This window comes from Corvus cornix, chromosome 5 (genome assembly GCF_000738735.6).
Source record: "Corvus cornix cornix isolate S_Up_H32 chromosome 5, ASM73873v5, whole genome shotgun sequence".
Lineage (NCBI taxonomy): Eukaryota > Metazoa > Chordata > Aves > Passeriformes > Corvidae > Corvus > Corvus cornix.
The window spans coordinates 56,864,067-56,882,310 of record NC_046335.1 but is presented as its reverse complement, the minus strand read 5'-3'; the positions used below and the strand labels follow the sequence as shown (position 1 = coordinate 56,882,310).

Sequence of the window (18,244 nt, the reverse complement as noted above, 5' to 3'; positions counted from 1 at the left end):
TGTGCATTCCTGTGGCCCTCCATGGGCTGCAGGGACACAGCTGCCTCACCACGGGCTGCAGGGGAATCTCAGCTCCAGCACCTGGAGCAGCTCCTGCCCCTCCTTCTTCACTGACCTGGGTGTCTGCAGGGCTGTTCCCCTCACATATTCTCACCCTGCTCTTCTCTGGCTGCAATTACTTCTGCACAACACCATATTCTCCTTTTTAAATCTGTTATCAGAGGCATTACTCCCACCACTGGTCAGCTTGGCCTTGGCCAGCGGTGGCTCCATCCTGGAGCCAGCTGGGATTGGCTCTGCTGGACACAGAGGAAGCTTCCAGGAACTTCTCAAAGAAGCCACCTCTGTAGCCCTCCCCCACTAAAACCTGGCCACACAAACCCAATACAAGTTGTCCCCAGTAAAAAGAGAACATCAGCAGCTACACCTTGGAATTATTTCCCATTCTCAGTGGGTAACAATGCACTGATAAAATTGGAGTTAGTGTTGGTAACAGTTGAACTAGAGGCATCAGATGGAACAGACACAGTGAGGATTTCTGGATAGTAAAAGGAGAATGGGGGGGGCCTGGTACAATCTGTAGTCAGCATTAGCAGGCAAGAAATAACATGTAATTGGTACATGTGCTGTAAATGGTATTGCTAAGAGAGACAAGTGTCCTTTCACTAAGTGTCTGAAATAGGGTAACAACACTAACAGGAAACACATGTAAATACTGTATTTTTTTGCTATTATTTTTTATTTGAATGAAAGCAAATGTCTCCTCTTTCCTCTTCTGTGATTGTCAAGAAAGAGTAGCCAGTAACTTCTGGAAGAAAGAAAGAAGTCTTCTGCTCAAAATTCATCCACTCCCTCAGGATGGAATGGGAAGTGGAAGTGCCCAACTAACTGTGAAGGAAGGCAAATTTCAGCTGGGGTTTTCCATTCTTTGTACCAGCAGCACCCATTAAGGTAAGTTAGCTGTGCATTTAAATCAGTACCATATAACAAACACACAGTGAACAATGCAGCATCTTTAACTCCAAGTGAATCACTCCTGAGTTGTGGAAAACCAATGTGGAGAATGTGCCCTTTTTAGCAGACATTTTCCACTAGCACAATGTAGGACTATTTTAACAGAAGTCTCACTGGACCTAAGATCTCCTGTTGTTGCAGTTAAAATGTTTTTTGCCCAGAACTGCAGAAATGCATTTCTAGTCTTCCGTATTAAAACTGCACCTTTCAAATCAAGGTTTAAAAAAGAAATGGAAACAGCCAAACATTAAATGAAAAAGCAGAAAAGGGACTCAAGCAAAGGAACAAGCCTATCCTTTTTTATTGCTCCACAGCATTGAACACATTTAAAAGATCAGTTGAAGTCATGAAGCTAAAAATAAAGTTTTTGCAAACTCTAGGTGGAATGTGGGTAACACTCTAATTGAGCTCAGAGGATGCTGGTTTTATACTTCATTCTGCAATATTCAAACAAAACAAGAAGCTGAACCCTAATTTTGATCCCATTAACATGGAGATTACCAATCTGCTTCAAGATAGACATGTTTCCAATGCGTTGCTGAGTTAGACATTATGTGGCCATTCAAAACACTGGACCAGTCTACAAAGCCAGTGCTAGGTAAATAAAAAACATGTAAAATAAGAACTGAGTCAATTAGCACGACAGAATTACAAGTTTATTGCAAAGTAAGGTGAGTATTTCCCCTTCAACAGCACATGCCAGAACTGTTAAAATTTTACACATTCAGTTGAATGTTACTCAAAAGTCATATCCAAATTATCAGAACCAAACAAAATACTACCCTGGATTTATTTATGATGGGTTTATCCAAATATTTTAAATGAAAGGCAATTAACTCAAGAAGTTGAAGAAAATCCTTAATAAATTATTCCTTAGCCAAACTACAGTTTAAGTATATTGGGAGTAAAACAGAGAGTCAATAAAAAAAAAATTGATTACGATAGTCAGCTCAAGAATTGTTGAGTAGGTCATCCCTGCTCATTATCACAGTATAATCCAGTTTTGAACATTCTGTTTGGCAAATTAATTACCACAGTTAAACAAGACAGGAAGTCAGTCCACGTCTTCAACTACAGAAATTCCTTCCTTTTCTTCTAGCTTGGATACCTGCAAGTAAAAAGGAAACCAATTCAATAGCAAAAATAAGCTTATGCTTCCATCAGCATCTGCTACTGGTTGTAAAAATGACACACAAAGATCAGGTTTTTATGAAGTGGATAAATCTTTTGGTTTGTCCAAATGCAGCTAATCTTGTGGTGTGACACTGGAAGGAGCAGAAGACAGCCTGCAGATAACTCATCCTTTGGGTAGATGCGCCAACTTTCTTTTGAGCTGCATCACAGTTCCTTCAAATTATGCCAGCTATAAAAATCCCAGTGAACGTTTTGGCACCTGGAAGCGCATGCTCTAACCACAAATCCTTCACTTCAGACACAACTCCAAGGCAGAAGCTACAGACAGTGCTGCTGGAGTTCCTAGGGTTGCTCTAAGCCCCCTCAGCCAGGCAGAGCTGAATGACATTAAGACTCCAAGAACAAATCTGGCAATTCCCAGTAAATGCTATGATCTCAACTTCCTTTTACCCCTGTTCCTTCTGCAGCAAATACAAAGGGAATTTTGCACTAAAAGTGAGTGGATAAGTAAACTGGCTTGACTACACTACAGACATCCAAAGCAGAAAAGTACTTTCTACAAATCCAACAGATTTCTCTATCATTAGCACTCCCAATTGTTTCCATTTACAAATGAGCTCAAGCTGTAACATGACTCTCCCACAGGAAAACCTGGCATTACCTAACTAAAGGTGGGTTTTACGTCAAGTTTATGCTGTATTTCCACAGTCCTGTTACTATGCCAGAAAAATCTTAAGTGCAGATTGAGTCCCAGGAGCAGAATGATGAGTGAGACACTGTCCAAGAGAGTGATTCTCTTCAGAATTACAATTGTGCTGAACACCTACGATCAGAGGCAGCTCTTACCATATTCCATTTCTTGAATAGGGCAGATTTGACTCAAACCATTGCAAGTTATTATTTTCCAGTCTTGCAAAGAGCTGCAGGAGTTATCAGTTCAGGTTACTGTTGCCTACACAATAAAATCTTCCCCAGACTTGTCTCCCAGTTTTCAGGAATAAGTTGCAATGGCCACTACCCTTGCATAGCACAACTGCTATTACATACAAATCTAGTTAAAGAGTGTAACAATACCCTGCATCATTAAAAGACCTTAATCAAATTTACTGTAAGCATAATATAATTACATTTTGGTCCAGACCCTACAAAAACATTTTGCCTGACTCCCACAGAGGCCAAAAGAACTTTTGTCCTGGACTTCAGTGGGAAAAAGTCCAATATGATGTAAAAAAATCTCCCACCATTCATACTTTACAATAAAGTACTGCACATGGTAGCTTTTATCCCAGGTTTCAAGGTAGTAAAACACTATTACAACATGTCTGGCATTTCTCAGATGAAGGAATTAATATTTTATTACATGTATAAACATATTCTTAAAAGCAACTGGGGTGTAAAATCTCTGGCAGAAAAAAACTTCAAGGTGCTAAAATTCTTCACCCAGCACTTCTGCCATAAAAGAGGCATTAAAATAAGTTTGAAGGGGTGACTAAAAACTACAAAAAGTTAAGCATGGTTCCAATAATTGCCTGAGCCCCTCCCCACCTCACAGTGCTCAAACTGAGCACGGTACCATTACTGCTGCTGTGTTTGAGCAAACATGTATTTGTGAGTCAACCACCTTGAGATTCAAAAAAGGAATTGTTGCAGAAGGAGGTGGGAGAAGCACTCACAGTGAATTGCTGCCTCTTACAGTGGCTTTCCCCATGCTGATGTAGGTCAAGTCTTAATTCTGCAATTAAGCAGATCCCTTCAGACAGGTCCTGAACTGAAACCAAAACACAAAAGCTTGTTTTTCCCATTAGCACAGGACTTCATGAGTCTGGGTACACCTATTAGTTTCTGGCCTCAGTACATCTATTTCTTTATTTTTTCTTTTTCTTGTTTTCATAGCAGGATGACAAAAAAAAACCCAAACAGCCTACACTGAAATCAGAGGATTTAGCCTCACAGTTATGTGAAAAGAACAATCACAGTTATTTCTGTAGTAACTACTACCCTAAATGCTAGTTGCCTTTTGCTGGAGATTCACTGGAACCAAGCTGGACCCACTGTGAATAATTTAAGTATAAAACCATCCCAGAAGCAGAGGGCATTTACCTGTTTATCTATACACCTGAACTGCCAGGACCATGAGGTGTTGTAGAGGAAAGGCCTCAGGTCAAATCGGTTGTCGTCTGGACTGTAGTTTTCAGCGTGGTAGGAAGGGGTGAGGGTGGTCATTTTGTGCCTGTTGGCTGAATACATCCTGAAGAAATGCTTAACCTTGGATGCCACCTGGTGTACAAAGAATATAGGTTTTAATCAGATGAAGTTTCTTAGTATTTTAATTAAAAGATTTAGAGGAGAACAGTATTTTTGAGACTGTTTTCTCCCTTTACACAGTCTAGATATTCTTTCAAAGCAAGAGCCATTTTTTGTCTCAAAACATATAACCAAAGGCTTCAAGAGTAGTTGGTCATCTGTATTTCAGAGAACAATTTTGCCCTTGAGGTATAGTTCTGAAGTAATTGTTTTCAAACTACCCAATTACTGTTTTAACAATTTGCAACACAAGACAACAAACTCCATTTAAGAGATGCAGACCAGCTTTTCCACCATATTCTGCTGCAGCTGTAGAATAATCTCTAAACACAAAATAATGAAACTATTCCTTTCAGTTAAAAGGCACCTGACTTTTCTCCAAACATACTCTATTTTGGCAAAAACATTAAACTATTTGATTTTTTTTTCCTCTTTGGTATCTTACCTCTCTTGGAGTACAAATTTCCTTCCACATAGTAATCAGCTTACAGAACATACTGTATGGTCCAGCCTTTGCAATTTTCCTTAATTTCCCATAGACTGAGAGCTCTGCATATGTCATCCCCATATCTGCCTGAAAACACACACACAGAGAAAGTCACTGAAAATCTTAACTATGCAAATTTTAATTCTTTTATGGGGCAATTAAAATAACCCAGTTAAATCAAAGAAACACCAAAATGAAACTGTCAATGTCAAAAAGACATAGTAATGTTATGAGCAGAAATAAAAAACCCCACTGGAATCTCTCCAAATTGGTAGACTGGAGCCTACAGAGGTAATTTTATCAGTCCTCTCTTTTCCAAAGGGACAGCAAAGAGAAGGGTGTGGGAAGAAGAGGGCTTAGTCCATAGCAGTAAGGCCCTGACTTTCTTCTGATATTAAAAAAACTTAAAACAAACTGAATTTTATAACACCTGTCCTTCTAAGTGTCCAAAAATCTAAAATAATTCAAAAATGTTAATTTGCTGTTTTGGAAACTATTGTCAACACAGATAGGGCAAGCGTGGGAAACTAATGCCTTGTTGGCAGCTTTGAGACTGTTTATAACATGCTTGTCAATAAGCGTGGATACATACAAGAGTAAACAACAGTTATTGGACAAAACCCAGATTTTGGGGTAAGGCTTACAAGATCATTTTAAAGGCACTGCCCATTACCTCATCAGTTTGAGCCACCTGTCCATCCACCAGGGGCTCCAACTCCGCAGTGGGTGGAGCTGACATGATACTGTAAGGGAGAGGGAAAAGGAAAACCATGGATTCTATGCAGTCTTACGAGTGCTGGTTTGTTACAACAGTGCTTCATCGCCAAAACAAAGCACCTGGCTCAGACAGTTCCTGCAGTGGAATTAACAAACACAGTCACTGAATCACTGCTCACCTTCTGAGGGCTGTGAGCTGGAAGTTTTCAATGCAATACTGAATGAAGTTCTTCAAATCAGTCTTGCTGATGCCACCGATGGGGTTGATATCAGCACTGGAGCAGTCGTACTTGGTCAAGTAACCACGGAGACTGAGCAAGATAGGAAATTTTATCCAGCAACAGTAAATAATAATGTAACTGCAGCATAATATATAATCCTTGACATTATAGAGAATTTATATGTAGCATAAAGAAAGGGAGAAACAGACTGCAGATTGGTATAACATATTTATACCTAAAGGGCAAACATATTTAATTGCAACAAGGCTATCCTAAAGCCATGAAATTTCCAGAAGATGATACTTTAAACAATCATAAAGCACTGCAAAACTGTCCATGATGAGCCAGTATGTGCAAAACAACTAAAATACTGTGCTGACCAATTAAAACAATAAATCTCAAAACACCCACAGAACCAGCACACAGTAGTCTCACAGCTTTAGAGGTTACCACTCCCACAGTCTTACAGGGATTGCTCTAACCTTCAAATACTCAGCTCTAATAACAGTACTCCAGATTTTAAAGTCTGTTTTTCAGCTCAAAGTTCACATCTTAATTCCTAATACAGTAATTGAAAATACAACAAATTGGGAAGTTAGCCTAGTGAATGCACAAGTAAGCTCTACTGAAAACAGCATTTTATGGCAGAGCTATAGCAATACTTTGGCTAAACCTCTGAAAAACACACAATTTCCCATTCAGGCTGATTCAACTGTTTTCACTAATTTCACTATTACCGGTCTATTCTTAGGTTGTTACCGCTTCTGAGTAATAATCTACACTGGGATTTGGTAGAGTTGCAAGGAAATGACAGTGTCCTGTTCCACCTGGGTTTGGATTCATAATCTTCCCCAACCTTTCATCCACATTGGCTGATCCCAGCACCAGCAGTCCCCCTGGCATTCCACGAGCCCACAGTGTCAGCTGAGCAAAGAGGTAGGCAATGACCATTCTTATTCTAGCCTGCAAAGCAAAATGAAAAGGAAAGCAAAATTTACATAGCAGAGCGATTTCTCCCCAGTCACTTTTATTATCAGTTGTCTAAACAAACTCATGAAGAACAAACTGTGGGCAGGGTAAGTGTAACTTCAAGAAGGATGGTCTTGTGGAGAAAATGCTGAACACGCACAGGAAATCCGGGTTCAGTATCTGCTACTGCCACAGACTGAGGAAGTTTCTCCTGGTCTGACCTGCAAGCTGGGGAGTAGTTGCCATTTTCTATCTCCTACAAGCACTAAAAAGGAACCATGAGGGATGAAGTATGCAGACAAACCGTACTTTTTTATGGAGTAAATAAATCCCTCTGGTCTAATACACAACATTTGTAAAAAGTTCACTTTGCTTTTGTCCCCATTCTAAAACTCAGCTTTTTCTGAGGATGGCAGTAATACAAAACCAACCTGGGACCCAGCCTCCAGCTCCAGCCACAATTGTGGGTGATATTAAGGAAATACCCACGCTCCTCTGTGACTAAAGCCTCTCCTGTTGCCAAAATGCTGATAAAGGATTCAATATTTGCTTACAGAGCAAACAGCTGGATTTCTCCAGTAACAGAGGGATAAAGACGAAGTCCTCAAATTAACAAAAACTATCAAACAGGACAACCAACACTCAGAACTAAAGCAGAGTTGCTGGTTAGGTTGGAAAAACAAAAAAACCAAACCAAAACCCACAGAACCAAAGGAGTCTGACCTGATTCAGCCTACAGGGCACACACCTGCACATTCTGGAGTGCCAGGCTCTCTCTGCTGCTCCCTCCATAGACAGAAAAACGGGGAGTTCGACCTGTCACCACACTGAAGATCCCCACAATAGCTTTCACAGCGGCATCAATGTTCAGGTTAATGTGGTAGCTGAGAAGAATTCAAGCACAAGTGACTCAACTAACACAATCTGACTATATAAAATACCATTTAAAAAAAAACCAAAAAAATCCACCCATCAAATGAGGTTTTAAGGCCACTAAAATCTACCACTAAGATCTGGTACGAAGAAACTTAGGAAAGAATAATGCTTTTCAGAGTCTGTTTCCAAAATTCCATGTCCTTTGCCAAATGCTTCTAAGTTTGCCCGACTTTAACACTTAAGTAATAATATCTGTAACATTCCTACTTAACCCACCTCCTATTGCTCTCTTATTTTTTCCCATTTTCAAGGTTGAACATTTTAGATGCAAGTCCTTGCCAGAACATGATTTTTTTTCCCAGCACTTCGCAGCTTGTACCTGCCTATTTGCTCAGCCAGCAGTTTAGCCCTGTTGCAGGTATCCTGGGAGGAGTTCTCACTAGCCATGTAGCACGTGGTGAAGACACGCTTGCACAATTCCCGAGGATCCTGAGGGATGTAGGTCTCATCATTCACAATCCTGCGTGCATCAGCCAGCACATCTGCATCTGAGGACAGAGCAAAAGAAACACAGGAGTGGAAATTATGGTGCTCCTCCTACCAAGGATATGCAAATATCTTGTGCATCCCTTGTATTCCAATTAAGCTTTACAGTGCCCCTGACAAATAAGATGACTATATCTACCTCCCAAAAAAAAATTTCATCTATCAAATAAAAGAATTACTGATTTTGCTCCTGATTTTGAACACAGAAATATTAAATGCATTTGATCTACTGAAGAATTTTCACAGAAAACATAATCCAGTATGTATAAAGACTTAGCTAAAAGCATAAAGTCTGCTTAAAACCAGTTTAAGAACTTCAACCATCCCTAACCATGTAGTGCTGGTTTTAATAGAAGGGGAAAATTTTCAGAATAAACTGAAAACTACATCAGCCAACATTTGAACAATACTCTAGACAGAAACTAGTCTAAGTTCCACATCCAATTCTTAAACCCAAAACAAAAACTATTAAGCCAATTCAGAGAATCTGGACACGCATTTTTGCTGGAATTTCTGAAGAGATACAAAGAACTCCATTAGAACAACAGGAAAAAGGTCTGCCATTAATAAGCTCTTGCAGCTACTGCACCCAGCTAATATTAGCTTGTCCACAACCATTAGTGGGTATGGCTGGCCAGACACACAGATCTACTTACTGCCATTCTTGACTGCCAGGCAAACCTGGTGACACATGGAATACACGATGCAAGCTGTAGCAGAGCTGTCAATTCCACCACTCAGAGGTAGGAGAAATCCTGCCTTGAAAACAGAGCAAGGAAGAGGTTCCACATAGCAAAATTAGAAAAAAATATGTATTGTACTACTCAGGAACACGCTCCTGTAGAAGAGTGACAGGTGCATTGTTCAAGTCTGTTTATATTCTACTGGGGAAAAACAGAACAAACCACCCAGAGCAAATCCTCTTAAACTCTCATTAATTGGGTAATCAAACAAGTAGTGAGTGTAAAGCCCTTTGGCTAGAAAAAATTCCAGTTGTCTTCACCCTCTAGTAAGACAGAAAAGCTAATAAAAAGGATTACATTTTTCATATATACTTTACTATTACACTGAATTACTACTTCACACCACTCTGGCACACTCAAGAAAGCACAATTCCTAAGGGAAGGGTGCACAGAGCATACTGAAGTCAGACTTGGAACACGATTTTTAAGTCTGAATGAGCTGCTTTAAAAACTCAAACTTTGCACCTTGGACTAACATCAGTTTGGGTTCAGTAGCACAGGATGACAATTTGGATTGTCCCTGTGGCACAAAAGAAGCTGTGTATGCCAAGGGAAAAACAAACCTAGTTGTTCTTACCTGTTTGCTACGCCTTAAATAGTCCCAGAGCCAACATGCAGGTCCAAGGCTGAAATTACAGAACATGATTGTTCTAAGAAGGTTAGGGAATAACACCTAAGCAAGTCAACATATTTACTGTGGTCTTCCAATGAGAGACTTCCTTTATTTAAATCTAAACAACATCTTATGTTTATCTCTTTCTTTGGTTTGTTTAAATTTTGGTTGTTTTTTTTTTTTAAATCAAAATAATTTTCAAGCAGCAGATTGAATGTTTGATTACCTGATCTCCTCCTCAGGACTGTGATGTCTCCACTGGATTGGCACACAAGTAGGAACAGCTACATCGTCAGGACACGACAGAGCAAAATTCACTTTTACCCTGGGATAAGGATTCACTTTACTTGCCTAAGCAATAGCACAGAAGAATTCAGAAGACACCAATTTTAATGTAGCATATACCTATAAAACATCACATCTCTAAGATACTGTGAAAATCAAGACAACGCAAATACTTTTTACATTCAGTAACTATTCAGACTTGGCACACCTTACAAACACAAGGAGTTCTTACCGCCAAGTTACGAGATGAAATCTCTGCTCTGTAACTTCGAACATCTTCCAGGTCCAGAGTGGCAACCAGCACCTCCTATGAAAAGGCTTTCAACATTAGATCACTCTACACAAACGATGCTTGGCAAAAGATTCAGCAACAGCTGTGGCAAAGGAAAAGGCAAGAAACTTTACTGGGGAAAGAGATGGATCTGGCATATATTGTGAGGAAACCTAGATGACAAATCTACTTCTTTCTGAAATCAAAGTGAAACCTTGTGTCTACAAAACTGTGTCATAATTAGAACATTGCAGTCTTTGCCCTTTCTTCCTTTAGATAAGGGAATGTAAATTAACAGGGTCTCTCCTCCTCACGGTGATTGTCCTCGCAAAAGCAGGAGAGCTACTGTAGGTAATTTGACTAGAAAACCACTTGGATCTAGCTGAATAGCATAATTAAAATACACCCTTTTTAGTCTAGAGACATGGACCTAAAGTCTGGAATGTCTGGGAAGTGTTGAGCATAAATGTACTAGCAGCTATAGGGTGAATACATTACCACATCATCGAGTGAAAACTGGGATCCTTGTGCAACTGTTTCTCCATTCATGGAAATCATGGCACAGCCATCGTAATACAGACGATCACCATCACAGCCTTTCTGGTTTGCTAAAATATATATCCCACCATTCTGCCAGGGAAACAAACAAAGAAAAAAAAAAAAAAAAAGCAGTTCAGAATATAGCACCTGACAGGATGTTAAAAATCAAAATGTTACTTCTCTGTTCCTGCTCTTCTTACAAACTTCCTCTCCCTGTACATCATAAATGATTTATGGCTGGGATTCTCTCTTGACAGGAGTCTCTATTAGTAGCAAGAGTCATTCTGTTGCCTTTCCCTGGTCTTAAAATTAAGAACCAAACACAGTTTAAGGGAAAAGGGGTTCTTACTTCAGTATTTAATTAAGGATCCTTAGGTGCACAACTCCGTCCAGGTGGAATGTGTCAAAATGCACACCGAAAATGCGCCCGAAATGCACCCCCCGGAATGCACCCAAAATGCAGCCCCCAAAATGCACACATCGTGTATACAATGTATAGACCTTGCAAATTAGCATATCTAACAAAGATTCCCCAATGAGAAGCTTAAATGAATAGCGTGATATCCCCCCATCCCAAGGAATTCCCCCTTGGATGGGCCTATCTTAGTTTGCAGGATGTGTTCTAGAGAGGACCTTGGTTTCTCAGGATAGCATAGGACTTTCTGGCCCCAACTGTGAGGCCTCCAGGATGTTTGGTCTCCTGGCTTAACAGAATATTAGGACTATGCTAAGTTATCAAGCTTAAGGAATTACAAATGTGCATGCTAAAAGCACTGAGGATACATAAAAGCTATATAAAAAGAGTATAAAAAAGGTATATAAAAGAAAAGGCAAAAAAATCGTCATGGCATCAATTCCCTCAACCCAAACAGAGAGCTGCACTTCTAAATTGAAATTCTGAGTTCAAACTGAGGTTGGGAAAAGCAGGAAGGTGATGACAGAAGCTGTGTTCGGATATCAGAGGAGAGAGCAGATACTGTTAAATATAAGCAAAGCATGTTAAATTACAATGACAAAGCAGCTTTTTCACAGTGTAATGTACACTCGTTGCTTTATTTTTGTCCCCATCACTGTTAGATAGGATTACAGTCCAACTACTTAATGTCCTCTCATTTTTAAAACAAACAGAACTTTCAAAGTAGAAAAGTGCACACCTTTGCTGTGGCAGAATTCACCAGGTCCACCCGGGCATGAGCCTTCCGCAGCACGTGGTGACTCCCGGAAGAGTTGGTGAAAATTTCCACGCCGTCAAGTCCCATCTCAATGTGAGGGCTGTCAAAGCAAAAGGCACAAAAATAAATCACTACTGTGCTGTGAAAACTGCAAATATTATTAAAAATCACTGACAAACAGAAACATCTATGGCATTGTCAGTTTTCTGCATGCCTTAGCTCAAACAAGGATAGGGCTTTCAAAAATATCTGTTTTCTTGCATTGCACAACTCTTCTGTCAAAGACCAGCAGTGGCTGCAGAGGTCAGGAGGGCTTCTGCTCATTCTGTTCTAAATGAAATGCCTTCTACTCTGTATAAGGCCAGGTCTCAAAGAAAGAGAGAATTAAAAAATCTTGGTCTGAAAGGGCAACATGGATATACACTGCAAGGTCAGCTGTCCCATTTTCCTTTTCTCTTAGGAAATCCAAAAACAAAACCACAAGGAGAAGATTTTTACTGCTTTTTTTCTTTTTCCAATGTCATAAGAAAGAAATGCAAAAAAAAAAAAAAAAAAAATCACATCTTTGACACACCACACCTTCTGCAGTTACAAGGAAATCAATGTAACTGGGAGACTTGGAAAAATATCAGGAATGTGAGCACTGTAGTTTCCTGTCATTTGTTTCCTTAGGCCACTCTTTTCATTCTGCTTCTTTTTGGTATTTCTCCCCTAGCCTCTGTTTTGAATTGGTTTCGTTTAACCACCTACATTTCTTTGCCATCCTGCACCCAGCCTAGTGAGGTCTTTCCCATGATGTATTCATTGCTCCTAATTACATTTTATTTTACTGGCAATTTCTGAAAGATAAATTACATAGAAGAATAATAAGCAAATCTTCTCAAACATTTATTTCAGGCAGCTCAAGGGTATGTTTTAGTTTACTTTTTATTCTCTCTTCTCCTTTACCTGTTTGGTGCCCAAAGTTCTTCACATATTTCTGCCCCTAGGCAGGTATCTTTGGTTGCTAGCACTGCATCCCCAAAAGGAACAGTTTCCTGAGGAAAAACAAGAACATTCTTACACACATGCAGTAGAACAAGCTATTCAATTCAAAAACTCAACTACAAATCCTAAGAAAATATAAAAATCGAATGCTCATTTATGTGAAATTAGTGAGTGACACAGTATCAATCACATTATACCTTCTTTCATTTTATACCAAGTCTGTGTAAAAAAAAAAAAAAAAAAAAGCTCTGAAATGCAAATTTCTGGACTGATTGAAATTTTGTGGTTTAATTTCAGTAGTATTCAGATCCAGTGCTTTGCTAAGGACAGGAATTAAACAATCTACAAAACAGAAACTGTCCATTGCTAGGCATCACACTCATGCTTTAGCAGGAACTAACATAAATTTTAGATCCTTCTGAATTTTTCTGAATTTAAACCTTCCTGAAGGTTTAAATGATTTTTTAATTTTTTTTAACCTAAAAACACATACCCAATTCTAGTCTCAAGCACAGATAAACTCAGTACCAAAATTGTGCAAAATATGGCAGTCAAGGTTCTGTATGTACAAACAACTGAGATTTAAAATTTACTTGCTTTGCTGCCACATACTAACACAAATAAGGTTAACTATGCTCTCATTTAATATAACTTAGAACCAACTCTGAAACATATGAATCTACAACATGACTGTCAGCAGAATTTTGGGAACTACAGTATTTAATTGCTGGATCTGGAAGACGCTAAAGTTAAAAAAAACAACTTACCTGTCCCGTCACTTCCTGAATTATCCTGGGTAGAAAATATTCCTCCACGTGCCTAAAACAAGTTTACAAATTGTGAATATATCATTACATAAAGCACAGCATAAAAACTGGTTCTCATCTCACCTTCTAATGCTGGTTAAAGAAACTGTATTGAAGTTGTACAGGGCTGTGTGTGTTTAAAAAATGAAAAAAATACTGTCATATTTTCTGTGGAATTTATCAGAAATGCCAACATTTTAAGATAGCAACATCTATGCTTCAGAAAGGCATGGTAAGCAATGCTCCCTCCTGGCTAGAAACCAGACCTAACAAAGAACACACCATGCAAGTCAAATGCCAGAGGGAAATTTCTCTCTTTGCAGGGTTGCTACATGAGCAACTCAGAACTGACTGGGGCTCAGAGGATGGACCAGAAGTGCATTACTGAGACCATCAATTTGGAGGCATTCCCTGACTGCAGGACAAGTGCACAGCATCAGAGATGAGTGCCAGGCATATTCTGCAGCATCATAAGGTAGGTAACTTTTACTCTCTGCAGTTGTTAAAGCTCTGACAGAGCTCATCCATTTCAGTGGTTGCCAGTTCAGTACTGGGCTGCAGCAATCCAGCAGACAAACACAGCCTTGTCCAGTCCTGAGCTGGGTGTTCTTAGAAAGCAGACACCAGGAAAATGACACTTTACACTGGTTGTAGGATAAAGCAGCCCCACTTTTTCTTCCAACTCAGCAACTCAAGAGTTTGACTGCTCAATAAGCTTCCTAACCAAGCTGCAACTACGTAGCTTGGCTGACTCTGCTGGTCTCCCTGTAGCAGCCAATGATGATTTGCTGTAGATATTTCAACCCTGCTGCTGTGGCTGCAAACAGCAAGCTGTGTTTTTTAACACAATTTTAACAGTTGACAGCATACCTTGCTTTACTCCATGGGGTGAACCATCTAAGTTCCCTGTAGTTTCCTCCATTTGCCAGTGATATTTTTGGTCTGATCAGAAGAATCTTCCTTAAATCACAAAACAAAAGAGAAAAGCTGAGTCAAGACATGATGTACAGCCAAACAAGGCTATATACGAGCACTGATTAACTCCTTTTTTTCTTTTATAATGTAACATTTTTAAAGTTTCTGTTTGCAGACTCAAGGGGCTTTTCTGAATTCTTTCAGAAAGCAGTGGGAATTTAGTTTCTACAAATTCAGAAAAGAAAAAACAGATAATGAAAAACCTTAGCTGTCTTTCTCAAAATTTAGCAAATAGGAAGATAAATCCATCACTCTAATGTAGCACTGAAGAATCTTGCTTGAAGGCCAAACTGGTGTCTGAAAAGATAATGTGTTACTTTACAAAACACATCAAGAACTACTTACTTATTTAAAAAGATCACTCGACAATTGTAACGAACATTCCTGTGCAGAACAGGCCTGTGAAAATAAGAAGCAAAATTAGCAGTGACTACACTCACTAAATGAAATTATAAAAAGCTACAGAATCTACTTTACTGCATAAAAACTATTTGTAAGACCTCACTAGAGGGAATCAAGCAAAACAATACATCAAGTTTTAGCTTCTAATTTTTTACTTAAAGTAGTTGTTTGAAAAAATCAGAGTTAGTGACTGTGCTGTCAGTCTCAGATGTATCAACCACTACCTGAGCCTTAGGAACATGAGCAGACCAGAAGATTCCCCATGGCTGGGCCAGGTTATTTAATCAAACACGACCTCCTGTGATACTGCCAACCCAGTTCAAAACCAAACTAGTTTTGCACATTTATATCAATACTGACACAATAATTTTACAGACATAATTTACCACCCTTCCCTGTCAGCACGAGACTTACAGTGGCTTCAGTGATTTTCGCATACACTTATGTTGCTTTAAGATGTCTGTCAGTCAAAGAAGCCCCCACATTCCTCCAAGACAGTCAATTTATAAAGCCCCTTGAGTTACACCTCACACAAAGTCTGACCTGTGGCAATAGGGCCCAGCCATTAATGTTTCCAAAATATAACTGTAATTATTCTATTTCTCTCTTGAAGGGCTCAGCCACCAGCAGTCTTTGAAAGGATTATCTTTCAGAAAGTGTTCTGCATGTTGCAGTCCTGGTCATGGCAATTAAAAGGGGAAAAGTAGTGCAGTTCCTAAGGTATGTTTGAAAGTTTGGTGCAGAGCCCTTGCTATCCAGAGCATGGCACAAGCAGCATTCCCTAAGGACTTACCCCTTTATCACAGGTACACAAGAAAAAAAAAACTTACATTCCCACATCACAGATAATATCTTGAGTAGCTGGAGACTCCAAGAGCTTTTCCAGAACTTGAAACGAATGCAACAGTGTGTCTGACTCATAATAGTGATCTGAGCAGCCGTAACCACTGCATATAAAAACAAGAAATCAAAATTCAGCCAGACCAGCATCAGAGCCAAAGAACCAAAACTACTCCAGACAGGGAACATTTCACCCACACGGGTAATTTATATAGAAAATGAAGAAGCAGTGCTGTCAACATCATCCCTACTTACAGCATTTAAAACTCTGCAGCGTTTTTTATCGCCCCATGGGGGTGATATATTCCTTTAAAGGACAGCAGCCTGGGCCCAGGCAGAAACCAAAACACTACAGTTTCCCTGAAGGAAAACTCACTGAAATAGGTCAAAAATTATCGCTACCAGTCAGGTTTCCAAGACAAGAGACCCAATCCTGTGCTCATAACTACAGTGCTTTCTTTGCACCGACAGCCGCATGCACTGCAGCACCACGGGGCTGATGCTCTTCCTGACTGTTCTTCCACAATTAAGTGGAATCGCACCAAATCCAGCGCCAGCAAAGCGCCCTTACCAGATTTCGAGCTCTGGACCAAGCCGGTACCGGGCTCCTTTTCTCTTGGCGATGTCGATACCTGGAAGAGTGTTGGGTACGCAGTGTGTGAAACAGGCACGGGCTGCGCTGCTGCGCCCGTGGGAGGGAGGGAGGGAAGGAAGGAGGGAAGGAGGGAGCGGGAGAGGCTTCCTGACGGCCGGGGGCAACCAGCCATCTCGGCACTCACTTCTGAAAATCCTCTCCAGGTTGCCCTCAAAGTCCAGAGCCCACTGGTTGAGGGCGCAGGTGGCCACGGTCACGGCCCGGCCCATGGCGGCCCCGCCGCTTCCCCGCTGCTTCCGGGGCGGAGCCAGGCCGGGGCTGCCGGTCCCTCCCCCGGCCGCTGCTCCCGGTCCCTCCTCCGGCCCCGGCAGCAGCACTTGCACTGTCAGTGCTTCAAGAATCGACTCCATCCAGACCCGGTATCCACCCCCGGTGTGGCTCCTCCGCCGGCGTGTGCTGCTGCACACCCGTACGCGGTTTTCGCAGTTTTTTCTCCCCAGAGCCCTGAATAACGGGAGTGCAGCCTTAGCCCGTTTCTTAGCCCTTTTTAAGAGGTGTCCCTCAAACCGAGTTCAGAGCGTGAGTGCTGAAAGTAACTGGAACAGGGTGCCAATGTTCTGCGTGTTCACATTTCAGCATCATCCCGGCAGCTCTCAGGGTGCTGACCCCAGAGAGGGTGACTTCAAAGTCCAATCTCCTACGTCCCTCATCACATACTTGGCTGCCGTGAGCCGCCTTACACACAGAATTCTAACTTCTTTCTGTACTAGAATCAGAATCATTTAGGTAGGAAAAGACCTTTAAGATCACTGAGTCCAACCACTAACACAGCACTGCCAAGCCCACCACTAAAGCATGTCCCCAAGCGCCACATCTACACTCTACACAGCTTTTACCTCCAGCAATGGTGACACCACCACTGCCCTGGGCAGTCTGTTCCAATGCCTGGCAACACTTTCCATGAAGAAACTTTTTAATATGCGATCTAAACCACCCTTGGCATAACTTGAGGCCATTTCCTCCTGTCCTGTCACTTGTCTCTTGGGAGAAGAGCCTACAGGCTACAGCCTCCTTTCAGGGAGTTGTAGAGTGTAAGAAGATCCCCCCCTTGAACCTCCTTTTCTCCAGGCTGAGGTCCCCCCCTCTGCTCTCCTTGTGCTCCAGAACCTGCCCCAGATCCATTCCCTTCTCTGGACACACTCCTGCTTCTCAATCTCTTGGATTAAGGCGCCCAAAACTGAGCCCACGATTCGAGGTGGGGCCTCAGCGATGCCCAAAACAGGGGGACAGTCACTGCCCTGGTCCTGCTGGCCGCACTGTTGCTGACCCAGGCCAGGATGCCAATGTCCTTCTTGGCCACCTAGGCACACCTGGGCTCGTGTTCAGCAGCTCTTGGCCACCACCCCCAGGTCTTTTTCTGCGGGGCCATTGGAAATTGCACAGAACGGTCAGTGCAATGTGGGGAGGTTAGTAACAACTCCAGGCAGCCCAGTCTGATTTAGGGACTCTGTGGCCGCTTTGCTAACAAGTCAAGGCGGCCCAGTTCCCTTTAAGGGCTCTGTGGCCGCCTAAAGTAACCAGCCTGTAGCGCTGCAGGGGGATGTTGCGAGCCAAGTGCAGGTGTAAACTATGTCCTTGGACACCAATTCCCGCTCTTTCCAGAACGTTTGGGTTTCTGCAGTGATCCCTCCTGCCCGGTGGCCGAAGCGCCTTCTGCGCGCCCGCGTTGCCGGCCGTGCTGGCGGCG

The 18,244-nt window shown here is 41.4% G+C and overlaps 1 protein-coding gene across 1 annotated transcript; it reads right to left on the bottom strand.

Moving 5' to 3' along the window:
• Positions 1-1,297: 1,297 nt before the first annotated feature.
• On the bottom strand, positions 1,298-16,806 carry NADSYN1 (NAD synthetase 1). Its single transcript, XM_010412532.3, has 21 exons — positions 16,682-16,806; positions 16,474-16,534; positions 15,893-16,009; positions 15,006-15,059; positions 14,556-14,645; positions 13,647-13,698; positions 12,841-12,929; positions 11,875-11,992; positions 10,679-10,810; positions 10,142-10,216; positions 9,851-9,975; positions 9,589-9,637; positions 8,925-9,027; positions 8,102-8,270; positions 7,595-7,730; positions 6,734-6,840; positions 5,836-5,967; positions 5,613-5,682; positions 4,898-5,026; positions 4,249-4,425; positions 1,298-2,122 (listed from the first exon to the last, which is right to left on the bottom strand). The coding sequence occupies exons 1-21, from the start codon at positions 16,764-16,766 to the stop codon at positions 2,069-2,071; spliced, it is 2,124 nt and encodes a 707-aa protein (XP_010410834.1). The 5' UTR covers positions 16,767-16,806; the 3' UTR covers positions 1,298-2,068.
• Positions 16,807-18,244: the final 1,438 nt, after the last annotated feature.